The 14,459-nt window shown below is 37.1% G+C and overlaps 1 protein-coding gene across 4 annotated transcripts in view; it reads left to right on the forward strand.

Annotated features, from left to right (window-relative positions):
- The window catches only part of kiaa0825 (KIAA0825 ortholog), a 153,077-nt gene that overhangs the window by 45,349 nt on the left and 93,269 nt on the right, over positions 1 to 14,459 (forward strand). For all 4 annotated transcript variants that reach the window (XR_010817671.1, XM_066711843.1, XM_066711844.1 and 1 more), the window contains exon 14: positions 3,067 to 3,246. Coding sequence is in view for 3 of the 4 variants with exons in the window: in XM_066711843.1 (XP_066567940.1) it covers positions 3,067 to 3,246 (180 nt within the window). In the remaining variant the exon portion in view is untranslated. The remainder of the gene's footprint in view (positions 1 to 3,066; positions 3,247 to 14,459) is intronic.

Raw genomic sequence — 14,459 nt, forward strand, 5'->3', positions numbered from 1 at the left:
GCCATAGACTGTGCTGGGGTGTTAGCATAATATACAGTACATATACTGTACTACCTTTCTGAAATTCGAAAAATTCTGAATTCTGAAACACATCTGGCCCAAAGGGTTTCAGATAAGGGATTGTGGACCTGTGTGTGTGTGTATATATATGTGTATATATATATATATATATATATATATATTAGATCCCATGTGAAAAGTAACTGTACTGCAATAAAACATATTGTCATAGACTGGTTGTCTAAACATCTGTATTCTATAATCGCCCTCGCAGGGGACTGTTTGTCTCTCTGAATCTAAATCAAATTATTTGCCAAACTGTCCCACAGTGCGAAACTTCAGATCAGCAGGTATTTTGCTGGGAAGAATCAAGGTCACAGGGCCCTGCCTATGAAGTTGAGCTTGGTGAAAGCTCCTTAGAAACACAGTGCAGTTCATTTATCATAACTTGTCTGCAGTGATATAATAGGATCATTATTAAAAACCATGTAGTTAACCTCTGGTACTCTTCAGCACCCCAAGTGGAAATTAATGCAAGTCCCAGCACTAGCTGTTGATGCTCAGGTTTCAACCACCATATCTCCTCAAGGAGTAATTACTGATCTGACAAAGTACAAGGTACTGACGTTATGCCTATAATGCAACTTAATAGAGTGATTGTAGGTCAAAGGATGTTTGACCACTTTCCGTCGTGAAAAAATCAATTTCCATCATTCCTTCAGTACCAGGATTTCCCATTACTTATCAAACGGGCAATATTAGGCCTACATCCTTTAATACGAGAGGTAATTTAGGGCTGTCATTTTAAAATAGTCTAACATTTGTCAAAGAAGTGCAAACATAGCTTCACTTTCCATCATGCTTCATATTGAGTGCTGCATTGCATTCACTTACCTATTCAAATACCTGTCATCCCCGACAAAGACTGACAAATGTTTGATCGTGGCCACTCAGTGTAGTGCTGCTCTCTTCTCCAGCCCTCTACTCACTCCTACTCCTGCAAGGGCATGCTGACACAATGGTTTGAGTTACAGTGTTCCGTTTTACTAGTTTTTAGCCCCATTTCAAACCAACGTTCTACAAAAAAATATATAATACTGTAATTACATATATATACAGTGGCTATAGGTAATATTCACCCCCTTAGACTGTTAAATATTTTGTTGTGTTAAAAGAGAGATTTTTATTGTAACACAACACTAAAGGAAAAGATAAACAACAGAAAGCTTTTGGTTAATACCTGGTAAAAGCATCTTTGGCATTATCCTACTGAGAGGTGAATCTCTTTCCCAGTCATAGGTCTTTTGCAGACTGAGGCAGGCTTTTGAAGGTCTTTCAAAGTTGCCACTGCCTGTTGGTGACTTCTCTGACCAATGCCCTTCTTACCCATCTGCTCAGTTTGGGAGGACAGCCTGCTCTATGCAGTTGTTTTGAAATCTCATTGGTCTTCATGGTAGTATCTTTTCTTTGAATGCACTACCCAACTGTGGGACAGAGACAGGTGTATTTCATCTGAAATCATATGAACCACTTTTATTGCACACAGAAGGACTCCATATAACGTATTGTGTGAATTCTGTCACAATTGGTTGCACCTGGGCTTATTTAGGAGTGTCATAGCTAAGGAGGTGAATACTTATTGTTTTTTCACCCCCCCATTTTTCCCCACATTGAGAATGTGGAGTAGGTTGTGTAAATCAAAGGGGAGAAGAATCCCATTTAAATGCATCAAACCTTCAGGTTGTATTACAACAAAATGTACAAGGGGGTGAATACTTCCTATAGCCAGTGTGTGTGTGTATACAGTTAGGTCCATAAATATTTGAACAGTGACACAATTGTGAGTTTAAATACTTGGTTGCAAATCCTTTGCTGTCAATGACTGCCTGAAGTCTGGAACCCATAGACATCACCAGATGCTGGGTTTCTTCCCTGGTGATGCTCTGCCAGGCCTGTACTGCAGCTGTCTTTAGTTCCTGCTTGTTCTTGGGGTGTTTTGCCTTCAGCAAGTGAAATGCTGCTCAATTGGATTCAGGTCAGGTCATTGACTTGGCCATTGCAGAACATTAAAAAAGTCTTGGGTTGCTTTCGCAGTATGCTTTGGGTCATTGTCCATCTGCACTGTGAAGAGCCGTCCAATGAGATTTGAAGCATTTGGCTGAATCTGAGCAGATAATATAGCCCTAAACACTTCAGAATTAATCCTGCTGCTTTTGTCAGCAGTCACATCATCAATAAATACAAGGGAACCAGTTCTCTTTGCAGCCATACTTGCTCGTGCCATAACATGCTTCACAGATGAGGTGGTATGCTTCGGATCATGAGCAGTTCCTTCCCTTCTCCATACTCTTCTCTTTCCCATCATTCTGGTACAAGTTGATCTTTGTCTCATCTGTCCATAGGATGTTGTTCCAGAACTATACAGGGTTCTTTAGATGTTTTTTGGCAAACTCTAATCTGGTCTTCCTGTTTCCTGTTTACATGTTGTAGTAAACCCTCTGTATTTATTCTGGTGAAGTCTTCTCTTGATTGCCGACTGTGACACAGATGTGCCTACCTCCTGGAGGGTGTTCTTGATCTAGCCAACTGTTGTGAAGGGGTTTTTCTTTACCAGGGAAATAATTCTTCTGTTATCCACCACAGTTGTTTTCCATGGTCTTCCAGGCCTTTTGGTGTTCCTGGGCGCACCCGTGTGTTCTTTCTTTTTTAGAATGTACCGCATAGTTGATTGGCCATACCTAATGTTTTTGCTATCTCTCTGATTGGTTTGTTTTGATTTCTAAGGCACAACTGAAGGCAAAATGCCCCAAGAACAAGCAGGAACTAAAGACAGCTGCAGTACAGGCCAGGCAGAGCATCACCAGGGAATTTTTTCAATTAAAATCCTAGGTGCTATTGCCAGATATTGCCAATACACTATTTTTAATTTGAATGTTACCAGGGCAAGTAGCACTGTTTTGTCAATAATATCTAGTATGCTTGGATCCTTGCATTGTGCATGGCTTTTATGTGTTCTGTGGTTCTGCATCCAGTAACCCATAAGCAAATATTTTCTATGCTTTTTAGACTGCAGCTCCAGTGAGGACAGGGAGGGCTGCTCAGACCTGCAGAGGCACAGAGTCCAGCTCACCAGGGCCATGTTCATGGTGCTGAGCAGCTTAAATGACTTGCCCAAGTGTCTTTCCACAGCACTGGAGGGTTATTTTGACAGAAACCATCTTTGGGATTATGTGTACAACTTTTCAGGTAAGTTTATGAAACATACCTGGCTGTCTGTTCATGACTTTAACTCAATTTGTATGTTATATACTCTGAGGACTTTTATAATGGTGTATAAAAAATAAAATAAAAGTTATGATAATGTTTACAATGAACAATCAAGGATGGTCAGTTTGACTACTCTTTACAATATACACTTTTATCGCTGATAGCATACTAATCGCTACTTTTTTGTATTGCAAGCAGTGTTCATTTAGTCATCAGTTTTTTATTTAGTCTTAGTCAGGTCAACTAAAATATCTATGAGATACACTTTTCTTTATTTTTAGTGGACAAAAAATGTACTGAAATCTTTGTTAGTTTTAGTCAACTAAAACTACATTAGTTTTAGGCACATATTGACCTGCAGTTTGTCATTGAAATATTAAACAAATTATGTTAATTTACCTTTTAAACTTTAGAATTAAGACAGTTCTAATTTGTTAGCATTTAAATCCATACAGTAATTGTGTGGTAACTTATAACTTACCAAAACAATTTAAGCAACGAACAAATTCATAAAATAGATAAGGAATCTTAACTATTACTCTAAGAATATTTAAGAATATATAAGAAACAGTCATGTTTTCGTCAAACTGACAATTTTGTCTCGTCATATTTTCTCAGACGAAAATGCAAAAACATTTAGTTATCGTAATTTTGGGAGATTTTTGTCAGATTTTCATCTTAGTTAACAAATGAAAAACAGTTTGTTTTGTCATCAATTTCGTCAACGAAATTAACACTGATTAAAGTAACCTGTTTATGAGAATAAAACTGCATTGTTTTTTTTAGTCTCAACTTAGCTTCCAGCTCATTGATTACATTAGACTTTATTAGTTCGTATTTTCATTTTTGGGGGTATCTGTTTGTGAGCTGATTTGAGCAAATTTTAGCGGGTAATCCTATAACTTCCCATTGAGATGTGTCTGTTAGTCTGGAGATATGAATAGCCTACCTATACAGTTATAAATTAATTGTTTTCTCTCAACCTGAGTGTTTATAATAATATAGAAACAGACTGACTTAAATGATTAAATCTTGCATTTGTGAAATAGACAGTGACAGAGAGCAAAGTGCCACTGAAGTGCCAGTTCCTCCAAAACAACTCTCCAGACACAGACAAGGAGAGTATCCTTGTCTGTGGTATCCTCTGCAGTGCTGGCCATTTTGCCTGTTTCACTTTTTGGAGCAGCTGCAAGTGCCCCAGCTGTGCCTGCCACTTTGCATAGGACAGTATTCACAGCAGCTCAAGCTAAGTCACCAGCACCAACAGGTAAACAGGATATTGGAACTGTTTGGGACACTGTACAACCTGGTGTTGTGGCTGTGGGGAGACAGGCTGGACAGATGCTTTGACAACAACTCCAGGTCCCATATATTACACAAAATTCAATATTGATAGCGCTCTGGTATGCTAATGCTACACCACATACAACGATGGACTAAAGCAAAAGCACTTACAGTGAGGGAAAAAAGTATTTGATCCCCTGCTGATTTTGAACGTTTGCCCACATAATTTTAATGGTAGGTGTATTTTAACAGTGAGAGACAGAATAACAACAACAAAAATCAAGAAAACGCATTTCAAAAAAGTTATAAATTGATTTGCATGTTAATGAGTGAAATAAGTATTTGATCATGTACCATCAAATCTTGGGTGAGAACCTCCTTCCCTCAGCCAGGGCATTGAAAATGGGTCGTGGATGGGTATTACAGCATGACAATGACCCAAAACACACAGCCAAGGCAACAAAGGAGTGGCTCAAGAAGAAGCACATTAAGGTCCTGGAGTGGCCTAGCCAGTCTCCAGACCTTAATCCCATAGAAAATCTGTGGAGGGAGCTGAAGGTTCGAGTTGCCAAACGTCAGCCTCGAAACCTTAATGACTTGGAGAGGATCTGCAAAGAGGAGTGGGACAAAATCCCTCCTGAGATGTGTGCAAACCTGGTGGCCAACTACAAGAAACATCTGACCTCTGTGATTGCCAACAAGGGTTTTGCCACTAAGTATTAAGTCGAAGGGGTCAAATACTTATTTCCCTCATTAACATGCAAATCAATTGATAACTTTTTTGAAATGCGTTTTTCTGGATTTTTTTGTTGTTATTCTGTCTCTCACTGTTAAAATACACCTACCATTAAAATTATAGACTGATCATTTCTTTGTCAGTGGGCAAACGTACAAAATCAGCAGGGGATCAAATACTTCTTTCCCTCACTGTAGAGTGATTGATGGACAATACCTTTGCTGGAATTAGACGTGTTTATTGCTCTACTATATGTCCATGGAGTTTATGGTGGCATAAGTGTTTATCTGGAGAGTTTTGGTTGGTGTAATGTGAAATCCCTTTTTTTAGAGAGACATTGCCAAGAAATCAATTGAGATTGTTGCATTTTGATTTGAGGGCATCAAGAAGTCCCCAACTTCAAACAGTCAAATTTACCTTCATGTCAGAAGTTTGGACTGGATTCATTGAAAACTGAAAATAGCATTGTCTGCTACAAGCCTGAAGAAAACATTACTGTGGATGAGCATATAATATATAAATGTATTATTATTTATATTATTATTATTTATAATACATAAAATATATTCATAATGGTTTCTCCTACCTGGGTAAAGATGAAACTTGCCCAGCTTCTCAGAGAGTAGCAAACAGGAGCAATGAACAAGTAAACAGGATTTGCCAGTATGATCTCTGAAATGAGTAGGCAGCAAGAAAGCCATTGCAAGCCAGTCACATCAGATTTTGTTTAAAAAACACAGTGGAAGCCACACAAGGTCTACACAGACGTAAATAAACACATTTACCAACAGCCTGATCTAGGCAGATTCACAGTTGTGCCATATTCTCTCCATTTCTTAATAATAGACTTTACTGTGCTCCGGGGGATATTCAATGCCTTGGAAATGTTCTTATATCCTACCCCTGATTGGTGCTTTTGAAGAACCTTGTTCCAGATTTGATTTGAATTGTCCCTTAATCTTCATGAGTTTTGTAGTTTTTGCTAGGAATTGTAGTGACCAACTGTGGGACTGCCCAGAGACAGGTGTATTTAATCTGAAATCATGTGACACACCTTCATTGCACAGAGGTGGACTCCCTTCAGCTAATTACGTGATTTCTAAAGACAATTGGTTTCACCACAATTCAATCAGGTGTGTCATATCAAAGGGGGTGATTACTTATGCATTCAAATATTTTCTATTCTATTTTCTATTTTTTTCTATTTCTATTCTAGTTTTGTATTTGTAATTCATTTAGAACAATGAGTAGATTATATTTTTCACTTTCACATTATGGACATTTTCTGTATTGATCAGTGGCAAAAACTCCTGATTAAATCCATTCTGATTTCATGAATACTTTTGAGAGCCACTGTATATCCTAGCCTTAGTAAGATCCTTCCCCCCCAGCTAAGCCATCCATTACAATATGGTTGTTCTATTAATATACATTTTCCCCAAGCCTACAATAATTATAATATTAATCATATTAAACTGTCTAAACAGTCATAAATATAAATAAACATCTAAACCTTTACATCACACAGTAACCATAATCAACAAGAATGTTTGTTATTAAAATACATTACCACTTCCCTAGGAAAAGTGAGCTTGCCCCTGCTAAAACAGAGAATATCACCAGTAGTCCCACATGCGTGCCTCCCCCCCTTAGCTAAGACAAAAACATGCAGCTTGATCAAGCTGCTTCAATTCTCTGTGATTATTCCCTGCATGTCAAATGTTTATTCTCTTGTATTCAAACATTCAACACTTTCTCGGATGGGAAGTATAAAACACATTGTTTTCGGCAAATATTAAAACGTATAAACTTCCATTAAAGCGATGTCAGAATGTTGACTGAGGTAGTGAAATTATCTACATAGCCTACTAATAATAATACAAACAATAATTCCAAAAATATATAATACAAATAAGCAATTTTCCAATCAATATAATTCAAATCTCTCCATAATGCTTTACCTAAATTACATATGTGAAGCAGTTGATGTAAATCATTAATCTTTACCTCACAGCAGTTATTTTGCAAATCCATATTTTGATGGCATAGAAGAGGGGTCTGGCAGCATCGTAAGTAGTGGCATAGGGTGTAGGGGTAGAAGGGAAGGGGGGGAGCAGACAACTTCTACCCCTGATTGGAAAAATATACTGAATGTCCATATTAATTAATGTTTTAATGTCTTTTCCTCCTCTGGAAGTAAGTCAAACTACACCATTGTAATGATGTAAAAATATATTTTGTATTTTATTTACATTGCTTGATTGCCCAGTTGAACATGTTGACATTTATGTGATTTATTACTGTTGTTTCAATTTTACAGTCCTATAATATTATAGACCAAGTCTTTATTAGGCTTACTATTTATCTTAAAAGTTGCCTTCATCCACTGCTGGTCGCCCAGAGAGTAATGCCCCACTTTTCTTTCTATAGGAATTAATTTGTTTTAGAATTGTGGGGCATAACATTTTGGGCAACTGTCATGTGTGTGCATATACATTGCCCTGAAAAATTATGATGGCACAACAATCAAAAACCGAACTGCGATTATCAGAAGAGTGGAAGAATTCTACAAAAACCTATATAGTAGTGATGATAGCAGTAAAGAAGAAGAAAAAGTATAATACTAAATGTGACTCCAGAAGATGTTGGCTATGCTATAAAATAGATGAAAAGTGGAAAAACACCTGGAGGTGACTGAATCACAGAGGATACCCTGAAATAAGCTGAAGTAGAGATGGAGAAGATTCTTGCAAAACTTCTCGCAAAGTTTCTCAGAAATAAACAATTCCCAGATAAATGGAACAATGCACATTCTGTTCCACAAGAAAGGAGACAAAGATCCGAAGAACTATAGGCTCATTTGTCTATTTCCCATCAAATATTAGTATTTATTTATTTATTTATTTATTGTGGGACAATTATACAAATAAAAAGCACAAAGAATTGTTAGTTTATATTGTTCTGATATGCAAATTGAATTACTCATTTGGTTATTAGAGAAGTACTTTTTGTTACACAGAGATTTAATACTGATTTAATACTGCTACAATGTGACCACTTCTACAGTTGTGCAAAACCAAATCTGTGAGAAGCTCTTTAGCACCACAGATCTTTTTAGATTTGATACTATGAAAGTTTAGCAGTGCTATATCCATTTGCAATAATGCCACTAATGCTATTTCAAGCAATTCACAGCATCAACATTTTGTATTTAATTGGGCCCTTGAACACAATCTCCAAATAAAACACAATTGAAGAAAAAATGTAAAGCTACAATGCCCTAATACAAAAAAAGAAAGAAAACACATTTATAAGATTGTCACCATATTCTCTGGTTTTTGAGGCAGACAGATTTATGTTTATCAATGATTCTTGCAGTTTTCAGGTTTAACCCAAATGCCGAAATAACTATTTGGGTAATAAATCTGGTTAAAATGGCTAAAACTTGAAAATCCCCTAATTATATATATTATTTTTTATTCAATAGCAGACTGAGCAAAACAAGCATTTACTATTACTAGAAGACACATTTTAAACAGCTAGCCAAATTCAGTTGACAGTTACTAGTGTCACATGTTCTCTGTATTTCAATCACTGACAAGTGTGCATTTCTTCACTGACAACTTTCGGGGAGGTTTCAGGTTGAACCAGAATCCTGAAATTAGTGTTTCCGGTGTTGAAAACTCAAAAAGAAGATCCCCTACCTTCAGCTATCTCAGAATATAATCCTGTAAAAATAATCTGGAAGTTAATAGGAAGTTTCTGGAACATTTATAGAAGCTTCCAAAAGTCACCTGTTTCCACAGGGTATAAACAGTTTGCACAAAGACGCAATCCATTAGTAGCATTCATTATCATGATCAAAGTCAGAGAGCTGTCTGTAAATTGCAGGCAAGGGGTCATTGACTCCCACAAGTTGACTATAAAATGAGTCGAACCGACAAGTTTCCACTATAGCGTCCATCATTAAGAAATTCACAGCTACTGGAACAGTCAATACTTTGTTAGGAAGACGATGCAATAAAATATTACCACTACATGCTGTGAGAAAAATGGTCAGGCTGTATTACAAGTCCAAGGGCAATGGTTGGAGATCACGATGAGATTCTGGCATCATCAGTATACAATGTCTCGAAAAATACCATTTGACGTTGGCTGCATGAATCTGTTATTAAGGGCAGAGTTGCAAAAAAATGCTTTACAGACATGGTCACCAGTGCATTGTTTGGCACACAAATGGTGAAGCTCATTTTGAGAAGAACACCATCCCCTCTGTGAAATATGGAGGTGGATCTGTTTTTTTTTTTTTTTGAGTTGTTGTGGTGCCCTTGTTAAAATCAAGGAGAAGGTTTATTCAAAAAAAGATGGTTCCCCCTACCTAGAAGCTCAAGCTTGGTTGAAAATGGACATTCCAGCATATTGATCCAAAGTGAGGAATAGCCGCTAGCTTTGAGTTACAGTGAACATTATTTATATATAGTCATTTGCAGCATAGAACGTGATTGCAATGTATACTTCAAATTGAGTTTCGCCTGATGAACAGACACTTAACGGTTTGAACCATTTGAAACTCTTTCACCATCCTTGAAAGATGCAGAAGACCTCGGGAGTTTGTCCTGCAGAACAAGCCTTTGAACAGCAACTTATCACAGCTTCTTGGCTGGAGAAAATTGATAAGTACTGAACATTCGATATTCATTATTTTATGAACTCAAGAAAAAAGCATGAATTATGTGCACATGAGTTTATGAGTGGTATAATCCAAGATATTATCTCCATGAATTTCATGTTGAGTTTAGTGAGAAACATTGCAAATGTTCATTGGGTGTAATTTTAATTAATTACCACTGTTGCACTTAAAGAAATTCACTATTCCACTTCTAACTATCCTGAATATACATTTAACAGGAGTTAATATTAGATTGATTTGCATATAGGCCCTGTCTACAAGAATTAGTGGGATCCCCAAAGACATCCTGACTTTAGCGGAATTGTAACTATTTTTGTGTATGATAAATTAGACTGAAATAATGATTTTCAATAACACAAAATTCCAAAGTGAGTAGATATTTGTGTCAGACTAATAGACTAATAGATTAATCTTCATCTTTATTAATTATTGTAGTCACTAAAGCCCCAAAATAGATTATTATCCAGCACTCCATTTACAAAATATAGTTGGTTTGTTGACACTTCCTGGTCAACAACATGAAGTTGTGAAGTTGTGAACAAAACTTATGATGTTGCTCTGTGCAATGTTGTTAGTATCACAATTGTGTATATTTTAATTTATTTGAGCAACAAAAATTATTGCATAATTTGATTCTTCATCTTTTTTGTTACAATTTATCAAGGGTATGAATAAATGTGGAAGCCACTACTGTATCATCATTATCATCAGCAGCAGTCAATCCACTGCTGTATGAAGGCCTCCCAAAGATGTTTGTCAGGTCAGGTCAGGTCACTCTAGCAAAGTTTCTGATTTCATCTTCTTATCTTCTATGTGGTCTTTGTGATGTGTCTGGCCTATTTCCATTTTCAATGATAGCACATACCTTTGTAAGTTTTCCCATCTATTTATTTGTGTTTCTGTCTCTTCTTGTTATTCCAAGCATACATGCTTGTTGTGAGAGTCTCAGCTTTCATGGGATACCAAACACTTGACAAACAACACAGTGAAGAGTACACATGGGATTAAAGAGAAGCACATGGATTTGATGCCCTTTTAAGGGTACCAGAGGGGTTTGTCAGCTTAAGGGGTTACATTTTGTTAAACAAAATGTATACATGATTTATTTTTATCTTTTTATCAATTATTTATTTACATTAAGACATTAAACTGTATACATTTCAATAAAAACTGGAAAAATTGAGGTGTTCTAAAACTTTTGACCGGTAGTGTACATTTATGTATGTAAGGATAATGATATTGGCAGTAAGAGAGGGTTGGAAATATAAAGGGAATTACACACACACATATATATATATATATATATATATATGTTAGGGCTGCCTTGATTAATTGGGTCTATTAATCAACTAATGAAATGATCAATGATCATTTTTTATTTTTCATTATAATGATTAGCGATTATACGGTTAACACTAGAAGCGTTGACATTTTGAACTACCTACAAGAGCCAAAACCGCTTTTAACCGATAGCTCCTTAAACACTGTGGTAGAATTATAGTATTGTAGCTTTCTTTATTTCATCTTGAAAAATTATTGCATGCATATCTGTAACTGTAGGCATTAGGCATTGATAATACCTGCAAATTGTTGGTTTAAAGTACATGTGAGGGGTCTTAAGTTCCAGTCTTGCTTAGCTGGTGATCTTTCCTGATAGCCCATTGATAGGGAGCTCTTTGTATTTCTTCTGATGGAAGGCACTTGAACACTGATCTACCATTGCTTAGGAACACATTAGTTTCTCTCAGTGATGTTCCCCACTGCTGCAAGTTGACAACTGAGAGCTTGTACAACTGGAAAAAAGGCCAAGTGGAGACAACCCCAGATGACCTCCAATCTCTTGGGTATTAGTGTATTAACTGGGTTAATGCTTCGGATAGGCAGGTGGTTAATGTGATCAGATATTACCTCAGTAAATCTATAGTCATCCTCAGATCTAATCTATGAGCTTTTCTTCAGTAAGATCAGGGTTTGAGAAAATGCCAGAAAGTGAAAGAAACAAATGTTTCTGCAATGTGGTTAACACTTAGTAGTTTTTTGGTTTATGCGTTAAACCTGTGATTACATAGTTTAATCAGGAATAGTGTAAAATGGTTGGCCCCATCACAGGAAATAATCAGAATTACTGAAATGCTATACAGGCACCAGTGTTAAAATTCTCAACAGTCAGTAAGATGAGTCTTTTCTCATGTGGACAGTTTTTTGCTTATGGCAGTTTTCATCCCTACATCTAAAAACAGTAAACAGATGATTTACAGGAAGATACAGTTCTGTAGAATATAATATATTCAGCCTGCTAGCTATGTTATATGTATTCCAAATACTTATTGCATAATCATATATCTACTAAAACCAGGACACCAATGCCAACTTCCTAAACATGTTAAAAAAAAATGAAATATTATGATTACTGCTTGCCCTGGGTATGACACAACTTCATACACGGTTCTACCTTAAATAGGAGTATGTGATGGATATCATATATATTATCCAGTACATTTTGGTCAGCAATTAATTAAAGGAATAATGCAAGGTAACTCAACTAGACTGAGAAGTTTTTTTACATGGGGAACTATTGTATACTGCATGGCACATGGTAACATACAGTGAGGGCAAAAAGTATTTGATCCCCTGCTGATTTTGTACGTTTGCCCACTGACAAAGAAATGATCAGTCTATAATTGTAATGGTAGGTGTATTTTAACAGTGAGAGACAGAATAACAACAAAAAAATCCAGAAAAACGCATTTCAAAAAAGTTATAAATTGATTTGCATGTTAATGTGTGAAATAAGTATTTGACCCCTTCGACTTAGTACTTGGTGGGAAAACCCTTGTTGGCAATCACAGAGGTCAGATGTTTCTTGTAGTTGGCCACCAGGTTTGCACACATCTCAGGAGGGATTTTGTCCCACTCCTCTTTGCAGATCCTCTCCAAGTCATTAAGGTTTCGAGGCTGACGTTTGGCAACTCAAACCTTCAGCTCCCTCCACAGATTTTCTATAGGATTAAGGTCTGAAGACTGGCTAGGCCACTCCAGGACCTTAATGTGCTTCTTCTTGAGCCACTCCTTTGTTGCCTTGGCTGTGTGTTTTGGGTCATTGTCATGCTGTAATACCCATCCACGACCCATTTTCAATGCCCTGGCTGAGGGAAGGAGGTTCTCACCCAAGATTTGACGGTACATGGCCCCGTTCATCGTCCCTTTGATGCGGTGCAGTTGTCCTGTCCCCTTAGCAGAAAAACACCCCCAAAGCATAATGTTTCCACCTCCATGTTTGACGGTGGGGATGGTGTTCTTGGGGTCATTCCTCCTCCTCCAAACATGGCGAGTTGAGTTGATGCCAAAGAGCTCGATTTTGTTCTCATCTGACAACAACACTTTCACCCAGTTCTCCTCTGAATCATTCAGATGTTCATTGGCAAACTTCAGACGGGCCTGTACATGTGCTTCCTTGAGCAGGGCGACCTTGCGGGCGCTGCAGGATTTCAGTCCTTCACGGCGTAGTGTTTTACCAATTGTTTTCTTGGTGACTATGGTCCCAGCTGCCTTGAGATCATTAACAAGATCCTCCCGTGTAGTTCTGGGCTGATTCCTCACCGTTCTCATGATCATTGAAACTCCACGAGGTGAGATCTTGCATGGAGCCCCAGACCGAGAGAGACTGACAGTTATTTTGTGTTTCTTCCGTTTGCGAATAATCGCAACAACTGTTGTCACCTTCTCACCAAGCTGCTTGGCGATGGTCTTGTAGCCCATTCCAGCCTTGTGTAGGTCTACAATCTTGTCCCTGACATCCTTGGACAGCTCTTTGGTCTTGGCCATGGTGGAGAGTTTGGAATCTGATTGATTGATTGCTTCTGTGCACAGGTGTCTTTTATACAGATAATGAGCTGAGATTAGGAGCACTCCCTTTAAGAGAGTGCTCCTAATCTCAGCTCGTTACCTGTATAAAAGACACCTGGGAGCCAGAAATCTTGCTGATTGATAGGGGATCAAATACTTATTTCCCTCATTAACATGCAAATCAATTTATAACTTTTTTGAAATGTGTTTTTCTGGATTTTTTTTTTGTTATTCTGTCTCTCACTGTTAAAATACACTTACCATTAAAATTATAGACTGATCATTTCTTTGTCAGTGGGCAAACATACAAAATCAGCAGGGGATCAAATACTTTTTTCCCTCACTGTAGATATCAGTATATGTTTTTTTAAGGATTTGACAGACATCACATGGATGTGTATGTTCCAACATGAGTAATTTTTAATTTTTAAAAAGTGAAAAATTTGATCTTTAAATAATAATCCTTATTCTGAAGGGATCTTGCATTTTCTGTCAGCATTTACCAACAATGTAAGAACATAATTCAGTTGTAACTCAGGTTACAGAATAAATGGAACCAACATTGTAAAAGATACATTATTTTACAATGTTTTTGTGAAACAAGTCTTTGTTTCACACCACCAACCAATTTAGTTA

This window comes from Amia ocellicauda, chromosome 8, assembly GCF_036373705.1.
Source record: "Amia ocellicauda isolate fAmiCal2 chromosome 8, fAmiCal2.hap1, whole genome shotgun sequence".
Lineage (NCBI taxonomy): Eukaryota > Metazoa > Chordata > Actinopteri > Amiiformes > Amiidae > Amia > Amia ocellicauda.